The sequence below is a fragment of the Diuraphis noxia genome, unplaced genomic scaffold (genome assembly GCF_037042655.1).
Source record: "Diuraphis noxia isolate RWA-SAM2 unplaced genomic scaffold, SU_Dnox_SAM2 contig0001, whole genome shotgun sequence".
Taxonomy (NCBI): domain Eukaryota; kingdom Metazoa; phylum Arthropoda; class Insecta; order Hemiptera; family Aphididae; genus Diuraphis; species Diuraphis noxia.
In genome coordinates this window covers 104,043,397-104,061,737 of record NW_028301711.1, presented here as the reverse complement: position 1 = coordinate 104,061,737, position 18,341 = coordinate 104,043,397, and the positions used below count along the sequence as shown (strand labels likewise).

Here is an 18,341-nt window from a genome sequence, read left to right as displayed (position 1 = left end):
TTTAAATTAAGACACGGTAAACCTGTAAAGAGTTGGAATGACTGATGAAGACAGTTAATCTTTTTGATATAAATGTACAATAATTAATAATATTTTATCACTAATTTAAAGAATTTAAAAGTGTATTGATTTAGCATCTTTTCTTTCGGAATTACTCATATTAAATAATGAGTTTATTGAGCATGTAGGCTTAGATTATGACGAGCTGATATCCTAAATATTACTGTGTTTAAAAATAAAATGTTCAAAAAAAAAAATTAACTAATACTTCTTGGTTCTTAGCCCACAAAATATTTCAGTAGTTGCACAAATCTCTATGATAAGCGGGGCTTAGATTAGTGAAATTTAAAAGAAAATCACTATAATTATGTGTACAAAGATATATATAAAAAAAAACATAAGTAAAATGTATCTAGGTTGATTACAAAATGGCAGAATTAATTTTTCTTGAATTGTTATACGTTTATTTCGTAATGCAATTTCACTGGTTTATATACCTAGTTTTTGTTTTTAGTTAAAAGCCATTAGGTTTAAATGTTTAATGGCTAAAATCGTATCGGTGGATATCATAAAAGATGGTTACGAATAAGAAATTAAATTAACCAAGGAAAACCTTATTTTAATTTCAATGGAGACGTCTCGTTATTAATTAAAGCCTAACAGGTACTTTATAATTTGAGATAAATAGATAGGTAAGTCAACAAATTGGTTAATCCACTACGTTATTAAATAAATGAAAATCCTCATGAATTTTTATGTTACTACAGTTGAGTCACAGTTACACGGTAACAAAATTTGGTTGAAAACGACGGACAATTGATTATACTCTTAAAGAACTTTGTGTTTTTTTCTTTTACTAAATTATTCTACCAGGTTTTTCAAAAACTGTTCTGAACTTTTAAAAACAAACTCTAAAATAATTTAAAATCTACGTTCGATTTGTAATCCATAAATGAGCTGCGACGAACCTTTAAATATTTTTACTGAAACAAAAAAAAAATGTATTCCCTGAAAAAAATACTATGCGTTACTGTTCGACCATTAGCTGTTAGTTTGGATAGTATAGAACAATCGCGCTTCGTTTAGTATCTAAAATATTTAGGTTGAACTATCGACGTAAAAAAAACTTTTTCCGTTAAGTATCAAAGAGCACTTAATAACTTGTATTCAAATAAGTATTTAGATCTTAAACAATAAAGAAATATCCATATTATTTTTTAGTCAATATAGTTAAATATTGCTAAATTCAAAATAATAAATATTGTTAATCAAATTACTATTTCAATTTTTTGATAAATTTATCTAAATAAAAACTAAAAAAAGTATTGATTAACTTTGTGTACTGATGATAATAAATGCCCGTGATAATATTGAAGAAAAGTGAGATATGATGAATTGAAAAAAATTAAATTAAAATAATCTTAATTTCTTGATGTTTTAAAAATCTAAAAAATTGTATATGGTTTCTTTGTATACTAAAAAATTCAAAAATAAGAATTTTAATTAAGTCATTATTAAGAGAAAAAAATAAGGGGGTCGTTCTTGGCAATCACTATGTATATATTATACAATTAAGGTTGTATAATTTTGTTGCCAACACAAATTTGTATTCACTTTTTTTTTCTCAAACAGTGTGTATAGAAATATATATTATATAGGTACTTATAGCTCTCTTGGCGAGGGTTTCCTATCGCTATCAATATTATTTTAAATTTATTTATTTTTATTTTATTTCAGAACATTTCGTGATTTTTTCGCGTGATATTTATATTTCAAAACAATTTTTTTTAACTTGAAAAATATCTTAAGATTAAATAACGTAATTATTGTTTATTTTCTTAATAATTTCCAATTTATTTTTAATCATTTTCTTTTCCTTTGCAAAATATTAAATAAATAATTATTTTTAATAAGTTAATTTTTAGTTATTTTAAACATTTTGTATGACATATTAATACGAAATAATATTTTTCAAATGTTGAAATACGAAATAAAGTTATCGGTGCATCATTATGACTAAATTAATTTACTAATATAAAATAATAATATTATTGATTACTTATACTTAAATTATTATGCGTTACTGTTGTGTTTATATGTTTGGAATGTGGTTCCTTCACAACATTTTAATAACTAATCATCGAAGCTTTTTTTTTCGATAAATGTTTGAATAGCAAAGAAACCAATCCTCGATATTCTAGGCCTATTCAAATCTAAAAATTAGATACCTACTATTTTTACGTGATTGCTCTGTCATTTTAAATACATTTTTATAAACAAAATATACATTATACATCACTTAAGTCTAATAATTATTATAATTTTTGATACTTTATTCTATGTGCTTATAAATGAATATCTGAATTGAAACATTGATAACATACCTGCAACAAAAACAAAACAAAATTAATTATTAAAAGTCCATCGTGTAAATTAAAAAGCGTGTGCACAAAAAATAAGTCTCGTTATGTTTGATTATTTTTTAATAGTCTCAAACAAAATAATGTCTAGTCCACATATTCACCCTTCGAAAGAAAATATTAGCAGTCTAACAATATGATTAAGTATAAAAATAAATAATATTTCACATATGATATTATTTCTACGCTTATGGGTTTCGTAGCTGATAACCACTTTCGTTTGAAAAAAAGATAAGGTAATATTGTTAATATGTCAATATAGCGAGACAAAAAACCAATGAATACAAAATCGCAATCATTCAAAATAGCTAAAATGCCTTATTATACAAGTCGTGGTTCTCATCCAAATTTTGATAGTAAACAATATTTAATGGATTACTAAAATTTTGTTTATAAAAAAATGTACGAATACATATAAGTAAAATGAGTAAAAAAACAAAAATAAACATATTTTTATTTATATAGTTTCTTTTAGTTATGGTAATTTGAAAAATTAAGGTGGTAGGAGATGTGTAGTAGGTACTCCATTGCACATTATTTTCAAAAAGGTCGAGAACCACTGAGATACTAATTTAAAATGCCAACATTACAACGTCTATAAATATCTTATTTGTTGTTAATTGACACAAAAAAACAGCATAATATTATATATGATACAAAATTGTAATTAGGACAATATTATAATAAACACCTATACATTGGTGTAATGATATTGTTTTGATTATAGATGAATAGACAGGGTGGCAATTGAACATCATTGTGGCATTTACTACTGATATGCATATAAACCATTAAAGTAAAGTTAAATTGTTAAATCAACTAAACAAAAGTATTAGATTCAATTGTTTTTTTTCCCGGAGATGGATCTTGTATAAATAAATAAATTGTTTGATTGGTACACTCCCCCCCGTAGCCTTTTAAATCCCTTTAGTAGGTCCAAACTAGAATGAAACACGATCTCATTATAATGAAATGTCCATAAACACAAAAACAAAATGTATTTGATTGTTTTACGCTTAAATAGTAAATACCTATGTGAATCGGAGACAGACAATATTTTGGTTAAAATGTACCCCGGCCGTTGCCCGGAGGTAGATTCACCATGACGTTTTTAAGGAATTGAACTTGCATATTTGTTTGTAAAGTAAATATTTAAAATCTGACTCAACAAAATGTGGAAGGAGTGGTAGGTATGTCATCAATGATGAGACATCAAAATGTTGTTTTGAATATTTTTGTATTGTTATTGTTTTTCTCTCGTTTAATCATTTTTTGTTGAATATATCGGTTGAAAGTTTCCTTAATTTTATAAAGCACAATTGCCACATGTTTTTAAAACATTAGTTAAACTTAGAAATTAGAAAAAACATAAACGCAAATACAGAACTGATTGTGCGATAAAAAAAAATTCAATATTTTAGTCTTTAAGTATAGAAACTACAGTGTTTTGATTTTTCAAAAAAAAAAAAAAAATAATTATAATACGAATTAATAGAAACAATTAACAAAAAACTAATATTATTATGCATCAGGCCGATATCGTAAGCAACCACTATAATATGAGTGGATCGCCGTCACACTGGTAACCTGGTCGTGTTTAATACCACAATCAACGAATATTAAACTTTAACAAGTTATTCTACTTAATGACAGCTCTGGCATGGACGGCAAACGCACCATTAACATCGTTGAGAATACCACCGGTGACCTCATTATTGTTACAACAGACCCGCCGTTATCGGCACCATTACATGTAACGTTCGACGAACCACTGGCCACCGTGTGTCAAGAAATCGAAGAAGGCGAGGTGGTGACCGATTCGGAACCGGAAGTTCAAGAACAGACGGAACCGGTCGCGGCCGTCATCACATCCGTTCTGTCGAGTCCGGCGGAAATCGACAAACCGTCCACGTTAGTGGTTAGCAATCCATCTACAGGGACTGGCGATAGACGTCGTAGTCGAAGTAGGAGCGGCCGACGTCGCAGATGGAAAAGCCATACGAGTCGCGTCCGAAGCCGTAGCAGGCTAAACCGAAAGTACTACAGCAACCACTCAATCGCGCAGATCACCGAGAAGGAACCAGCCAGCGACCATAGACGTGATGGTGGCCAGAAGTCCAGGGAATATTGTCCACCAAAGACCGATCACTCGCATTCACGAGGCACCAACCGACATGGGGATTAGCGTTAAAGCTGTGTAAATACATGATAATTTGTAATAATATACTTAATAATTAAAATAAGATGGACATATTTTAATAGAAGAATATTTTTCTTAGTAAATCTACAGTTAAAATTTCACTAAAGACGTTTTCGATGATCCGAGCAAGAGAGTATTGACATCCAATTCCAATAAATTCAAATTTAGTAAACAAATTAAATGTTTCTATAGGTATATAAATATTATTGGTGTAGACGTTACAAGAAGATGTTAAAATCTAAACAGATATAGTGAAACAGTAATTATGTAAAATATTTAGGGTTCTAAAATTTCATGAAATTTATTTTTTTAAATATTTCATTTTTGTGGAAAATAATACAAATCATTTTAATTTAAATCTAGAATAGAAATGTTATTGAAGTATTTTTTACATAATTGTACATCATACAAATTACATAAAACGCATATAAAAATAATTAAAAAAGTTTCAAAACACATGAATTACCTATATCAATTTCTTAATTCATGTTTATTTAATATTTTATAATTACTAATTAGTTATAACCAGAGTCCCTATTATAATAATCTTTGAGTTAAAACCTTATATTAGTATTCCTATTTAAATTTAAAAAAAAAAAATAATAATAATTTTTATTTATTAAATTCTTAGTATTAGTATTATTATAATTTATAATTTACAGCCTATAGGATTAATATACTATCATATTTGTATATTAATATATTATGAATATAATATTAAATTAGTATTATCAATTATCGTTATAATTTACAAACATCAAAGAAAAACATAGTTGCGAACTGATAATCACTAATCAACTATGAAATTAGTATGATCATTTAGCGATGATTTTGTCAAACATACAAAAAACAAAAAATCATGAAAAAAATTAAAATATTATACTTTTCAATAATTCATTGAAATATTTAAAAGTGAAAACTTCACGTGAAATATTTCATACTAATAACCCTAATCATATTACCCAAGAGAAGTTTTTTAATAAAATATTTTTTGAAATATACAGATTGATACCTGGATATAATATCCAATATTTCCAATAGACATACCTACACATAATACCAATAATACTATTAGAATATATTACCAAGGGTAACCCACTAATCCACAAAATAAGCAAAAAATTATCTAATTTTTATGAGTTTAAATCTAAATGCATGCGCGAGTCATTCTATAAGAGTTTATAAAAAAATTAGGGTGCACAGCCAGCGAACTTATAAGCCACATATTTTCGCACATTAATTTGGGTGGTTCTTAAATGTAAAATTCAGGTCCAGAATTATACCCAAACATAGTAACTGTTTTATTTTTTACAGCCAATGGTAACCCTATATAAACAAAAAATATTCGCTTTTATGCATGTAATGTGAGTGCTATTAAAAAAAAAGCAAAAGTTTGAAAAATTTGTTTTGACATTTTCGAATAACCTGTGCGCCTAATTTCAAAATCACACACTAACCAATATATTTCAATGTTCTCAGTCGTATACATTTTGACTGGAAAAAAATAATTCAGCCAATAAAATCGAGAAGTCACCTGGAAATTATGAATTATATAAATAATAATAAATTATCCTTAAATATAATATTTATATAAACTTTAGTCCGTCTTATTCACCAAAAAACAGCTCTTTTTTAGGCCTACAATGATTTACAGCACTAGCAAATTTGTCATTATTTTTGCCATCAATAACTTCCTAAACTTGTCCCTGTTGGTATGTGTCTTATATTGTAATAATGACTTCTTAAATGTCAAGAGTTTAATACTAACGATAATTGTATAATACATTGTAATATAATGTATCATTATTATGACGTACAACAAATTAAAATACAATCAACGTTTATAATATAGCTTAATATTATTCTTTAAGCTATTACTTTCGAAAAGTCGTTTATGAGCTCGGAGACATTAGTGTTTTATAGTTTTATTCATACAAAAGTAAATATTTAATATACTTAAAGACCAGGCTTTTAAATTCTTGACTTTTCGAATAATTACCTAGTTAAGAAATGTGTTTTATGGAAATAATAACTTCTCTTTTCCAAAATGGAACTCACCTGTGTGGCTATATTACTGTAATAATTTAATAGATATTTTTCTTTTTTCTTTTCTTAATATTGGTGATTACTCTAATTATAAATTCAAACCAATCGATTTTCTGTAATTAAATAATGTTTGAACTAAGGATAATAGTTTTTAAAAACACTAGATCCTATCGCATATATTTAAAACTATTGTAATTCCGTTTTAAGGATTTTTATCTTTCAGACATTTTATTAGCAGAAAAGCTACTCGATCAAATTTTGAATTCGTTTCAACAATTAAAAAAAAATTATCCAATAAATAATGTACGATTAAAAGCGGCGCTTGCTTGTAAAACATTAGTTTGCATCGCCACAAGTTTGTTTTAACACAGTACAAAAAAATCTTGAGAGTTGTAAAGTATTGTTTAAGTAAGGTATTTAAGAATTAGAAAAACCAGAATTCGAATAAATCTATTATAAAACGAAAAAGGGGGATGTGCGTCCTTGGTGAGTTACCCTGTGTGGTATTCTTCATAATGCTACTTAATTAAATACTGTCTTCTTCACTCCATTGAAATAATTGAGAATTATTGTTGTTATGAATTTCAATTGTTTTAATGACCAATGACCAAGCTGTTTTACGGCGCGACGATGAGGTGCAAGGCATTATTCAGGACTAGTCATATAGTCATTTCTTAAAGGTTGTCCGACTCGATCTCTGAGAGACCGAGTATAATACATCAGATAATCCTATATCGAATCCATGTCGATAGTTTGGAGCTTAAAGCTTTAAACATCAATGATTTGTTATCATATATCGAACGCTTTTTATTTCTTTTTCGCTCGAGTCCGATTTATAAAACTAAATCGAGTGTTTATACGGTTTCCCTTTATGTTTTTTTAGTATGTTTAATAAACGATTTCAATTTGTTTTCAACAAAACGCCATCCCTCCCAAACGTAGACGTCGTATTTGTCGTAGACGAAATGCTCCGGAAGAGAATTTAATTAAATTCGTATAACGTTCAATTATAATGGGATTCCTACCGATGGCCCTACCATTTTGGCCGAATACAAAAGCTGGTCGTGGTTTATTCAGCAATAACATAACGTGCGACTTGTGTGTAGTATAAATTATAATTAAGAGGACGCTATACACTTATTTGCTATCTGCGTCTTACAATTGCGTAACATAGCAAATTTACACTTAGCATCTCACGTTTAATGCCGTTAGTTTAAAAATTAGAGTAAATTGATCTATTATGAAAGTTGATGGTAAGAACATTATCGGTGTTTGTTTGTAGGTTTTTTTTTACAATTACTTAGTTTTTAGGCGAGTTATGAGCATTTTTAATTTATGATTATTTATATACGAATAACTCACATAAAAAAACCCACATACAAACACAGATAAAGTTCTTACCATAAAATTTCATAATAGGTCGATTTACTCTAATTTTTAAAGTAACGAAGATAAACGTGATCTGCTGAGCGTAAATTTGTTATGTTATGCACTTATTAGAGGGAGACCACATACGTTTTATAAAGCAATTTGAAACACGTCCAATGTATGGCTCACGATATTATAATCATATTGCACAATCGGTACTGGTCTTCACTCATCGCCAACCAACTATGAATAGATATAATGTGTAACTAGGGATTAATAAAATATTGTTTGTACCATAAGGATAAGATAATTTTTTTTTAAACTTTGTTCTCAAAAATATTGTATTTTTTTGATTGTCAACTGATTAGGAATATCCAAATACCCATGCTACTGTTTGTGCTCTTAAAACTGATTTCAGAGTTTTAAAAAATATATAGTATATTTTTTTTACTGATCTTTGTAGCTTCGGTGACATGGACCATTAGCATATAATATATTATATTACATTATACCAAGATTTTATTAGTAATAATATATAATAATAATATATTCTATATATTTTTATAAATTGATATAATATATTCAGTTATTTATTATATAAGTAGCAAAAACAATATAATAATTCAATAATCTTTTTAAAAAATAAAATTATATTTAATAGGTAAGCTAAGTCTATGCATGCATGACATTCATTAACTTAAATGCATTCAAACATATTCTATTAATTTTAGCTTTTCACTTGATTGAAAAAAACTCTTTAATCTATTTTAATAGAGTTAAAAAAATAATAATTATAATCTAATATACTAAACTGCGAAGTCAATTAAAAAAATTTGTTGGTTAATTAATTAATTATTATTTTTATATTAAAACCACTGGTGAGCTCAAAAAATGTATATTAATTTTTTCTCATTTTCAAGGTACTTAATCGTTCTTTTTTTAAACAAAAAAGTGGAACATACCAAAATATATGCGTACAAAGATTTAAGATAATTTAAATTTGATTATTTGACCCGATTTTTACACCCTAAACCTCATTGCGATGGAAACAGTTTTCCGTACCACTCACGTCCGAGTATAAATAATTAAAAATATAATTAAAAATAAAGTATATCATGAGTTACGCAGAGTTACGCTTTTTACGCTTGATAGATTCGTTTGAGTTCTGTGACTGTTCTAAAACAAAAAGTACATAATATAGAAATATATATGTGTGCATGGATTAAATGCAAAATTTAATTAATCAAAATTAATTAATATTCGTTTATTTGACCAGATTTTTGTACCTGAAACTCAACTGCGGTGGAAACAGTTTACCTACTCGTTGAAGTACGTTATAAAAATTATAAAAGGCTTTTTTACATAGCAATCTCATAAACTCAAACCTCGTTATATATCAATGTTTTGATTTCGAGTCATGGTCACACGCGTGCACAAAACAGAATATTATTTTAATGAACACCGCCCGGTCCAAGTAGATAACCGCGAACGTCCGACAATGGTTGGTACGTGTTATTAAATATAGGTATATAGACAAAGTAACCAAACAGAAATTTAATTAATTCCGAGTACTTCGGATTGCCACCACAGCCGCCATCGTAATAATATAAGTCACGATGATGAGGTAAAAGGGTTAATAAAATATTACATCAGTAAGTATGGTGAGTGCGGGTGACGCTGTATTAACATTTCGCGACGTGAGTGAGGTAGTTATATTTACACTGATCTATTTTTAATATGCTTTTAATTATTTTTGTTAATTTTCCAAGCACCACATAGCAATGCTATATCTAATAGTAATCGGTAAAGTACAATCATTTATTTATAATTTTAAAATATTGCTTAATATATGTTAATACGTGCTCAAGTGTTTTTGGAATATTTTAACGTAAATTTGATGATATTTTATAGTTGTTAGACAAACTCGGCTGCTTATAAAACGATTGATGCGAACTATAAAAGAAAAAAATATATCAAAATTACTGTTACTATTTTTTACTTAACACTTTCATTTTTTAAACACGTATTTTATCTCTCAAACAATTTATGCATGCGAGTAAGTACATAGTTTAGGCGTGGAATTACTAATAACTCCGTTGTCTAGCTGAAATTTAGCTATAGTAGGGAAGGTTTTTATTGATAGGTACCTTAGTTATACCACCTATGTAGTACATATGATGATATTATAATATTATAATAATATCAAATATTCACAGCGAGTGTGTGCACACTACTGTAGTGGTATATAAAAGGAAGGCACTCTCGTCCAAATGTTTTACATAATATTATATTATACTGATATCGTAACTTTATTACCAATGTATTTAATATAATGCACGTGGAGCTAATTAAACAAATTTTGAGTTGAATTTGGCGTTAAATGTGCGCAAAAGCCATCGCCAATAGATATACCATATACCTACTAGACATCAACGGTTATCCATAAATGCGTGTAAGTTGCATCTCATGTGTATATATTATTTTGCACGATTTGCGTAAAAATAATAATATTGTAGTTGTTATTATAAAATCAAATTGAGATTTGTTTTCGTTAGCTGATTAAAACTTATTTCAGATTTGTCTGACTCTGACGGCTTGTGATGTAATCGAAAAGCAAAAATTTTTATCATGCGTACACAAGGGAATGAGAACTTTGTTCTTTAATTATTTTTTTTCAAGACACTGACAAATCGAAATCCTGAAACTTTTGTGAAATAACCCTATAGTTTAATGTCAAAAGTAGTATGTTTTGGGGCATTCTGGAGCTCCTCCCCCTTAAATTTTACATGTAAAAGCATAGGCTCCTCTGTATAGGCAATTCGTAGTACATGCTCCTCCCAAGCTCCTCCGAAACCGACAATAATTAAGCAATATAGGCAACCCGCAACATACATAAATTCATCACACGCCGCCAGATCCTACACGTGACCAACACATATTTTTCCCCTTCCCACATTACTTCCCCTTTTATTTCCCCTTATGAAATTTTTTTTAAATATAATATTCTGGTATACTATTATATTGATCCTTTGTGGTATTTTACGTATGAAAATATACACGATACCATATAGGAGACATTAGTCCACAATGACACCACCGCCACCACCGCCGCCACCACCATTGTTCGTTCATGCCACACACACACACAAATTCGCACATAGTTACAAGTACACACATTCCATTCTATCCATACCACCCTTTCTCACGCCTTTACCTCATTAACCGTCTACACACCTATAGAGACATATCTGAGTATTGTCGATGATTACAAGACAAAAAGTAGTGCATTAAGTAAAACGAAGCCAGTCCGTGTATTACCGTCTATGTGTATTGTTGTGTTTTGTCGTCTGAGTTCTAAAGTGTTTTTAAGTGTATTCAAATATTTTACAAATATTATAAAAATTTAATTATTTATTTTTCTTAAGCAAGCGCCGTAGTTCATTTTTCCACCACTAGTTTGATATTAGCTCATGCGTCAATAATTCGCTTAGATAAAACTATTTCACACTGTTATTTAAAGTACAAGATATTTGTCTATAATTCATTACATATCTATTCGTTGAAGAGTCAAGTCGTGTATAGTATTCTTCATTCCTAATCATACCTAATCATGTTCTCGTGTAGTGTATGTGATAAAACATTTACATTGATTAAAAATCTACACAGACATACCAAGTTGCATGATGTACCTAATAAAATTTCGTGCAGTATATGCTCAGAAATATTCACACGGAGAGATAACCTCATCAGACATAGGAAAGAAAAACATCGTAAGTATTTAACAATTTAATATATTTGTAAACAAGACGACTAAGTGTATCTTAGTAAAACTTAGTTTCATTACACTATCTAAATATAATATTATTTTAAATTATTTAACTATTAATATCATTTCTAGGCTCAAGCATTGTAATTCAACAAGAACCAACCATAACCAAGCGAGAAATTCAAGATTTCTTTAAACCAGCTGAACATATTTACGATTATAATGGTAAATATATCATTCATATGTTTATTCACCTCCTATGATATAACAATAATATAAATATATATATATATAATAAAATAATATTATGAACATCTCTCATATATACATATTTACCTACTAGTACTATTATTTCATAGTGTACAATAGTACGTATATATCTAAAATAATCTGATAATATTTCAAATAAACATATTTAAAGTTATAATTAGTTATTACTATTATTACGAACGCCAGCATGTGTAGGTATTACTGCTATAACCGAGAGCTCTATATCATTTTTGTTTTTGCTTTTACATATATAATTTATTTTTTATTTTTTATTTTTTATTTGAATTAAGCCTCGGTAACTATGGCCATTGGCAACAATGGGTTTAACTCTAAAATATTTACATGGTATAAGTTACATATTATATACTATTTATAAGGTTGGACTTAGTAATAAAGGTTATTATTTGTCGTATATTGTCTGGGTGAAGGGCATCTGACAGGATGTTTGAGATGCCTGCATAATATATTTATATTACATATAGCTTCACAACTATCTCCTTTTATTAATATATATTTTTAAAAATCGTATTTTCTATAATATGTTAAACATATCACTAAAATTTTTTAAATTCCTAATGTTTCTTTATAAAATTTTACTGAAAAAAAAAAATTTATTTATAACCATTTTATCTTTACACACATATTTTCTATAATGTTTATCAATACAATAGTAAATTATTTATTTTATTTCAGTTCCTTCGGCTTCAAATCGCAATGATCTTAAGCGTGTACATGAGGAAAATTCGAACGAAGCAGTAAATGCTAAAAAAACACGCATGACTATCGTTAAAACCCCCGGTTTTGTTAAGACTGGTTCATCGCTCTCTAATAAAATCATTTGGTATTATAAGAAAAATACAGATAATTTGAACAACTTCAGCGCATTTTTAGTATCATCGAAAAAAGACTTAATTCAATTACTTAAATCATCGTCGACAAAACATCCAATTAAATTCAACCTGAAACTGGAAGCAACGTACAGCCGGCCAAACGTAGAGAATTCAGCTGAGAACCGTGCGTTTAAAACTTCAGCTAAAGAAATGTTTATGAATACGGATATTGAGTCAATAGTAGAACAAGCGTTCGCAAAATTATTGACCGAAGAAGATGTTTATACATCTAAAGGAAGTGGATTTACTTTGGAAGCCATAGACGGCTTGTTATTAGGTGTATATAAATATACACCTATGGGTGGCTCATCGTTCATTCCGTTACCAAATTACATTAAGAATAAAAAAGCTGTTATCAATCCACAAAACTCAGACCAACAGTGCTTCAAGTGGGCAATCTTATCAAGATACGTTTCGGGTAAGGCCAAAAATCAAGTGGCTGAAAATTATACATCGCTCGAGGACAAATATAATTTCGATGGTTTAACATTCCCGACACCCATCACAGAAATAAAAAAATTTGAGAAAAATAACATGAACACGTCTGTCAATGTATTTGGATTAAAAAAAGAAAAGAATAAAAAACATATTATTTTCCCACTTAAAGTTGCGGATGAAGAAAAAAAAGATCATTTCGATCTACTATTAATTACCAACGGTGATAAAAGCCACTACACATATATATCAAATTTCTCACGACTAATACGCTCACAGAAAACTGCTCATCATGATAGTATCATTTTTTGCAAACGGTGCTTCACATCATTTGACACTCGACCCCGGAAAAATACGCTATGCGGACAAGCAGCACTTGATCAGCATAAATTGATATGCGGATCGCATAAACCTATCCTGCCTCAGATGCCTGAGCCCGGTTCAATGTTGGAGTTTAGTGCATGGAACAAAACACAACGCCACCCCATAGTTATATATGCTGACTTCGAGGCGCTTCTAGTTAAATGTAACGAGAAAAAAGGAAAAAATACAACTGTAATTCAAAATCACGAGCCTATGAGTTATGGTTTTTTCATAAAGGCAGATGATCACATACCGAAAGAACTGCTTGAAGAATTTGAAATACCAACATCGCCAGTTATATACCGCGGAAGTAATCAAAATAAAGAGGTAGCAAAACATTTTGTACAAAGTATTGTGGAAATAGCAGAAAAAATATACAAACTGCTCAAAACCAACACACCAATTATAATGACACCGGAACAGCGATGCATACATGAATTATGTAAAGCATGTAATTTATGTAAAAAGGAATTTTCCAAAGAAAACCATAAAGTAGCTGATCATTGCCATCTATCGGGAAAATTTAGACAAAGTTTATGTAATTCATGTAATCTCAAGCTTCAACAACCAAATTTTGTACCGGTTTTCTTTCACAATTTAACCAACTATGATGCACACTTTTTGGTAACTGAGCTTGGATATGATACAAACACAATTTCTGTAATACCAAACAGCGAGGAGAAATTTATTTCGTTTTCGAAATATATCAACAACTCCTTCACAATCCGCTTTATAGATACATTTAGATTTATGTCCTCCAGTTTATCAAATTTAGCCAACAATTTAATAACACCAGACTTGGAGAAGTTCAGAGAGACGAGAAAACATTTTCCAATCGAAGACATGCCACTCGTTACTCGTAAAGGTGTTTACCCTTATGAGTATACGGATGGCTGGAGCAAACTGAAGGAAACACATCTGCCGAAGAAAACAGATTTTTACAGTACATTAACAGAAGAACACATTAAGGATGAGGAATATAAATTTGCAAAGACTGTTTGGAACCATTTCAACTGTCATACGCTTGGAGAGTATTCAGATCTGTATCTTAAAATCGACATCATGCTGTTAGCTGATGTGTTCGAGAACTTCCGAGACCTTTGTTTGACAACTTATAGCCTGGACCCGGCGTTCTACTATACTTGTCCAGGCTTTTCTTTTGATGCGATGTTGAAACATACTTCAATGAAGCTCGAACTACTTCATGACTATGATATGTTGCTGATGATCGAAAAAGGTAATGATATAATATTTTATAATATAATGTTATTATTTAATAATATATGATTTATTTTAGGTATACGTGGTGGTCTCACGCAAGCAAGTATGAGATACGCCAAAGCGAACCACAAAAAGACTCCAGATTATGACCAGGCAAATCCAAAATCATGGTTGATATACCAAGACTGTAAGTTTTTTGTAATTTTAATTTATTCAGTTAAATATATTTTTCTTAATTTAAGGCAATAACTTATATGGATGGGCCATGTCACAATACATGCCATACGGTGGGTTCAAATGGGTTGAACCAACACTCGACAAACTGAACAATTTGACTGATACTTCACCCATAGGAAGGATATACGAGGTGGATATATCCTATCCGCGAGAATTACATGATAAACACAACGACTTGCCTTTTCTACCACAGAACGGTATACCTACTGGTTCAAAAGTGAAAAAACTAATGGCAACATTAGAGTCCAAGAAAAATTATATTGTTCACTACCGTAATCTACAGCAAGCTATTAAAAACGGCCTTAAAGTAGATAAAGTAAGCGTTTATTTTACAACAATTCTGCGATGAAGATATTTTTAACATTATAATATTTAAAGGTACATAGAGTCATTGAGTTTAATCAGTCGGAATGGTTGGCTGATTACATCAACCTGAACACTGAGTTACGCAAGAAGGCCACAAATGATTTCGAGAAAGATTTTTTTAAATTAATGAACAATGCAGTATTTGGTATGTTATTATAAATGATCATTTTTCATTTTTCATAACATTTTCTTATGATTTTCCAGGCAAGACGATGGAAAATGTACGCCAACGTATAAAAATTAAGTTAGTATCCAGTGAAAAGTGTTTGCAGAAACTTATAAATAAGTCAACGTTTAAGCACTGTACAACTTATAACGAGAATCTAGCAGCTGTATCGCTAGAGAATAAGGAAATTAAATTTGATAAGCCAATATATATAGGTAACTATTACACACACACACACACACACACACACACACACACACACACACACACACACACACACACACACACACACACACACACACACACACACACACACACACACACACACACACACACACACACACACACACACACACACACACACACACACACACACACACACACACACACACACACACACACACACACACACACACACACACACACACACACACACACACACACCACAAATATTATATTTTAATGTTATTAATTCCAAATTAATTGATTATTTGTTTATTATAGGTTTTGCGGTACTTGAAATAAGTAAAACTCTTATGTATGAGTATCATTACGATGTCATGCAAAAACATTATGGTAAAAAAATAGAACTCATGTATACAGATACAGGTAAATATTTTAAAACCAACTTTATTTTCTTATACTGACTAACATTAAGTTTTTAGATTCACTGGTGTACCATATTATTACGGACGACTTTTACCAGGACTTGGCAAATAACGTCAATTTGCTAGAACGGATGGACACAGCAAATCTCCCGAAAGACCATCCGTGTTACATTGCCGAGAGGAAAAAGATCCCAGGTTTGTTTTCCGACGAGACGGATGGACTCGTTATGACAGAGTTTTGTGCGTTACGGGCAAAATCATACGCATATATTCTACAAGGCAAGGAGAAGATCAAAGCCAAGGGAATCCGTGGGCACGTGGTCAAGAATTACATGACATTCGATGACCATAAGAAGTGCCTGTTTGATGACAGTGATTTAGACGTTTACCATCAAAATGTCTCCATACGTTCATTCAAACACCAGCTCAAGACCATTAAATCCAACAAATTAACTTATAATAACTATGATGATAAGAGGATTATACTCGAAGACAATATACATACCTACGCTCATGGGCATTATAAATTTGTTTGTTAATTGTATTCATAAAAAATATGTATATATGCAGTTTATTTTATAGTAATAAAAGTCTTATATCTTATTTCAAATCTTGTTATTATTTATATTTCCTTTATACATTCATTTGTTTACATTTGAATCAACTTACATTGCAAAGATACATAATAGGGTAGAAATTTGAGAGTATGTCACAATGATATTTAATATACATATCATTAAATGTATACGTGTTTGATAAAATAATTAATAATAAAAATGAAACATGCCGAGTTTTTTTTTTCTTAGTACTAGTCGTTAATATAATTACTAATAATCACATACATATTTTATTAAATTCCATAATATAAATAGACATATTATATAAAAAATATATCATAATTTTGATAAAAGCAATAATAATTGACATACCTAGACAATGTTATCAAATTTGAATAAGTATGTTTTAAATTCATTGAAAACATCCTTATATAATACCCATATTGCTATTAAAAACATGCTCAAATAATTGTATTTTAGTAAATATATCGTAAATAACCTGATAATATTACAAGTATTTTTAAAAAACATACTTAAAGTACTCGAAAAGGTTAGTATTTTGAATTAGTATTAAAAATAATATGATACAATATATTAGATCTATTGAAAAAATATCAACATAATAGCCATATTGTTATTAAAATAATTATATTATCTTAAATAATCTGTTTTTATCACAAATATTTTAAATAGGTAAGCCTAATTAAAGTACTCGAAAACACAAGTATTTTGAGTACCTATGGTAAAATATTTAAGGAATATTTTTAATATTTTTTACTTTAACCATGGCATTTATTTGATCGACATGCAATTAGTTAAAGGAAATGTCTACCATAGTGTTCTAAGTGTTCAGGTGCAAGCTATTAGTATTTCGATTTAAATATATAGTGGCTATTAAGAGTCTGCGACATCCTGGCGACACGGATGATTATTAGGCAGGTTGTATCTAATAGGAATTTATTTGATTGACGCATTGTTAGTTAATTAATATCGATACAGCGTAAAAATGATAATATTTATACCTAATTGCATATATTGTCTCCTAATGACAATACAGTGGCAGCCATTCGTACTTATAAATGTTTATTATGCAAAGAACTACATTTAGGTCAGACTGAGAAAATAAAATTTAAAAAATGAAAGTCCATGATTCATCATGACTACATCATCACACGGCGAAGATAAAGTTTTTACGTCTATATATTCTCCTCCAAAACTACACTATGTTAGTGTAGGTTAGAATAGGTTAGACTGAGAAAAAAAAAATGTGATTAAAAAAAAAAATGTGATTAAAAAAAAAATGTGATTAAAAAAAAATGTGATTAAAAAAAAATGAAAGATTGCTTCATCTTCACCGTGTGATGATGTAGTCATGATGAATCATGGACTTTCATTTTTTTTTAATCACATTTTTTTTTTAATCACATT

General features: G+C 29.3%; 2 protein-coding genes across 5 annotated transcripts in view; one reads left to right on the top strand and one right to left on the bottom strand.

Moving 5' to 3' along the window:
• Positions 1-18,341, bottom strand: part of LOC107163193 (Calcium/calmodulin-dependent protein kinase I) — a 396,057-nt gene that overhangs the window by 206,348 nt on the left and 171,368 nt on the right. The window lies entirely within an intron of this gene.
• Positions 11,252-16,966, top strand: LOC149063046 (uncharacterized). 2 transcript variants are annotated; one of them, XM_089216961.1, is made up of 9 exons: positions 11,252-11,804; positions 11,933-12,025; positions 12,764-14,995; positions 15,056-15,166; positions 15,222-15,532; positions 15,595-15,727; positions 15,787-15,963; positions 16,253-16,357; positions 16,414-16,966. In XM_089216961.1, exons 1-9 carry the CDS (start codon positions 11,645-11,647, stop codon positions 16,893-16,895), a joined length of 3,804 nt encoding a protein of 1,267 aa, XP_089073087.1. In that variant the 5' UTR covers positions 11,252-11,644; the 3' UTR covers positions 16,896-16,966. The 2 variants fall into 2 exon arrangements, with proteins under 2 accessions (XP_089073087.1, XP_089073088.1); XM_089216962.1 differs by having other exon boundaries at positions 11,254-11,804; positions 16,407-16,617.

Coding starts and splice junctions, on each gene's coding strand:
- LOC149063046 (XM_089216961.1), top strand. CDS start 11,645: ATGTTCTCGTGTAGTGTATGTGATAAAACATTTACATTGATTAAAAAT. Junction 14,996..15,055: donor GTTGCTGATGATCGAAAAAG/GTAATGATATAA, acceptor GATTTATTTTAG/GTATACGTGGTGGTCTCACG. Junction 15,964..16,252: donor TGATAAGCCAATATATATAG/GTAACTATTACA, acceptor TGTTTATTATAG/GTTTTGCGGTACTTGAAATA.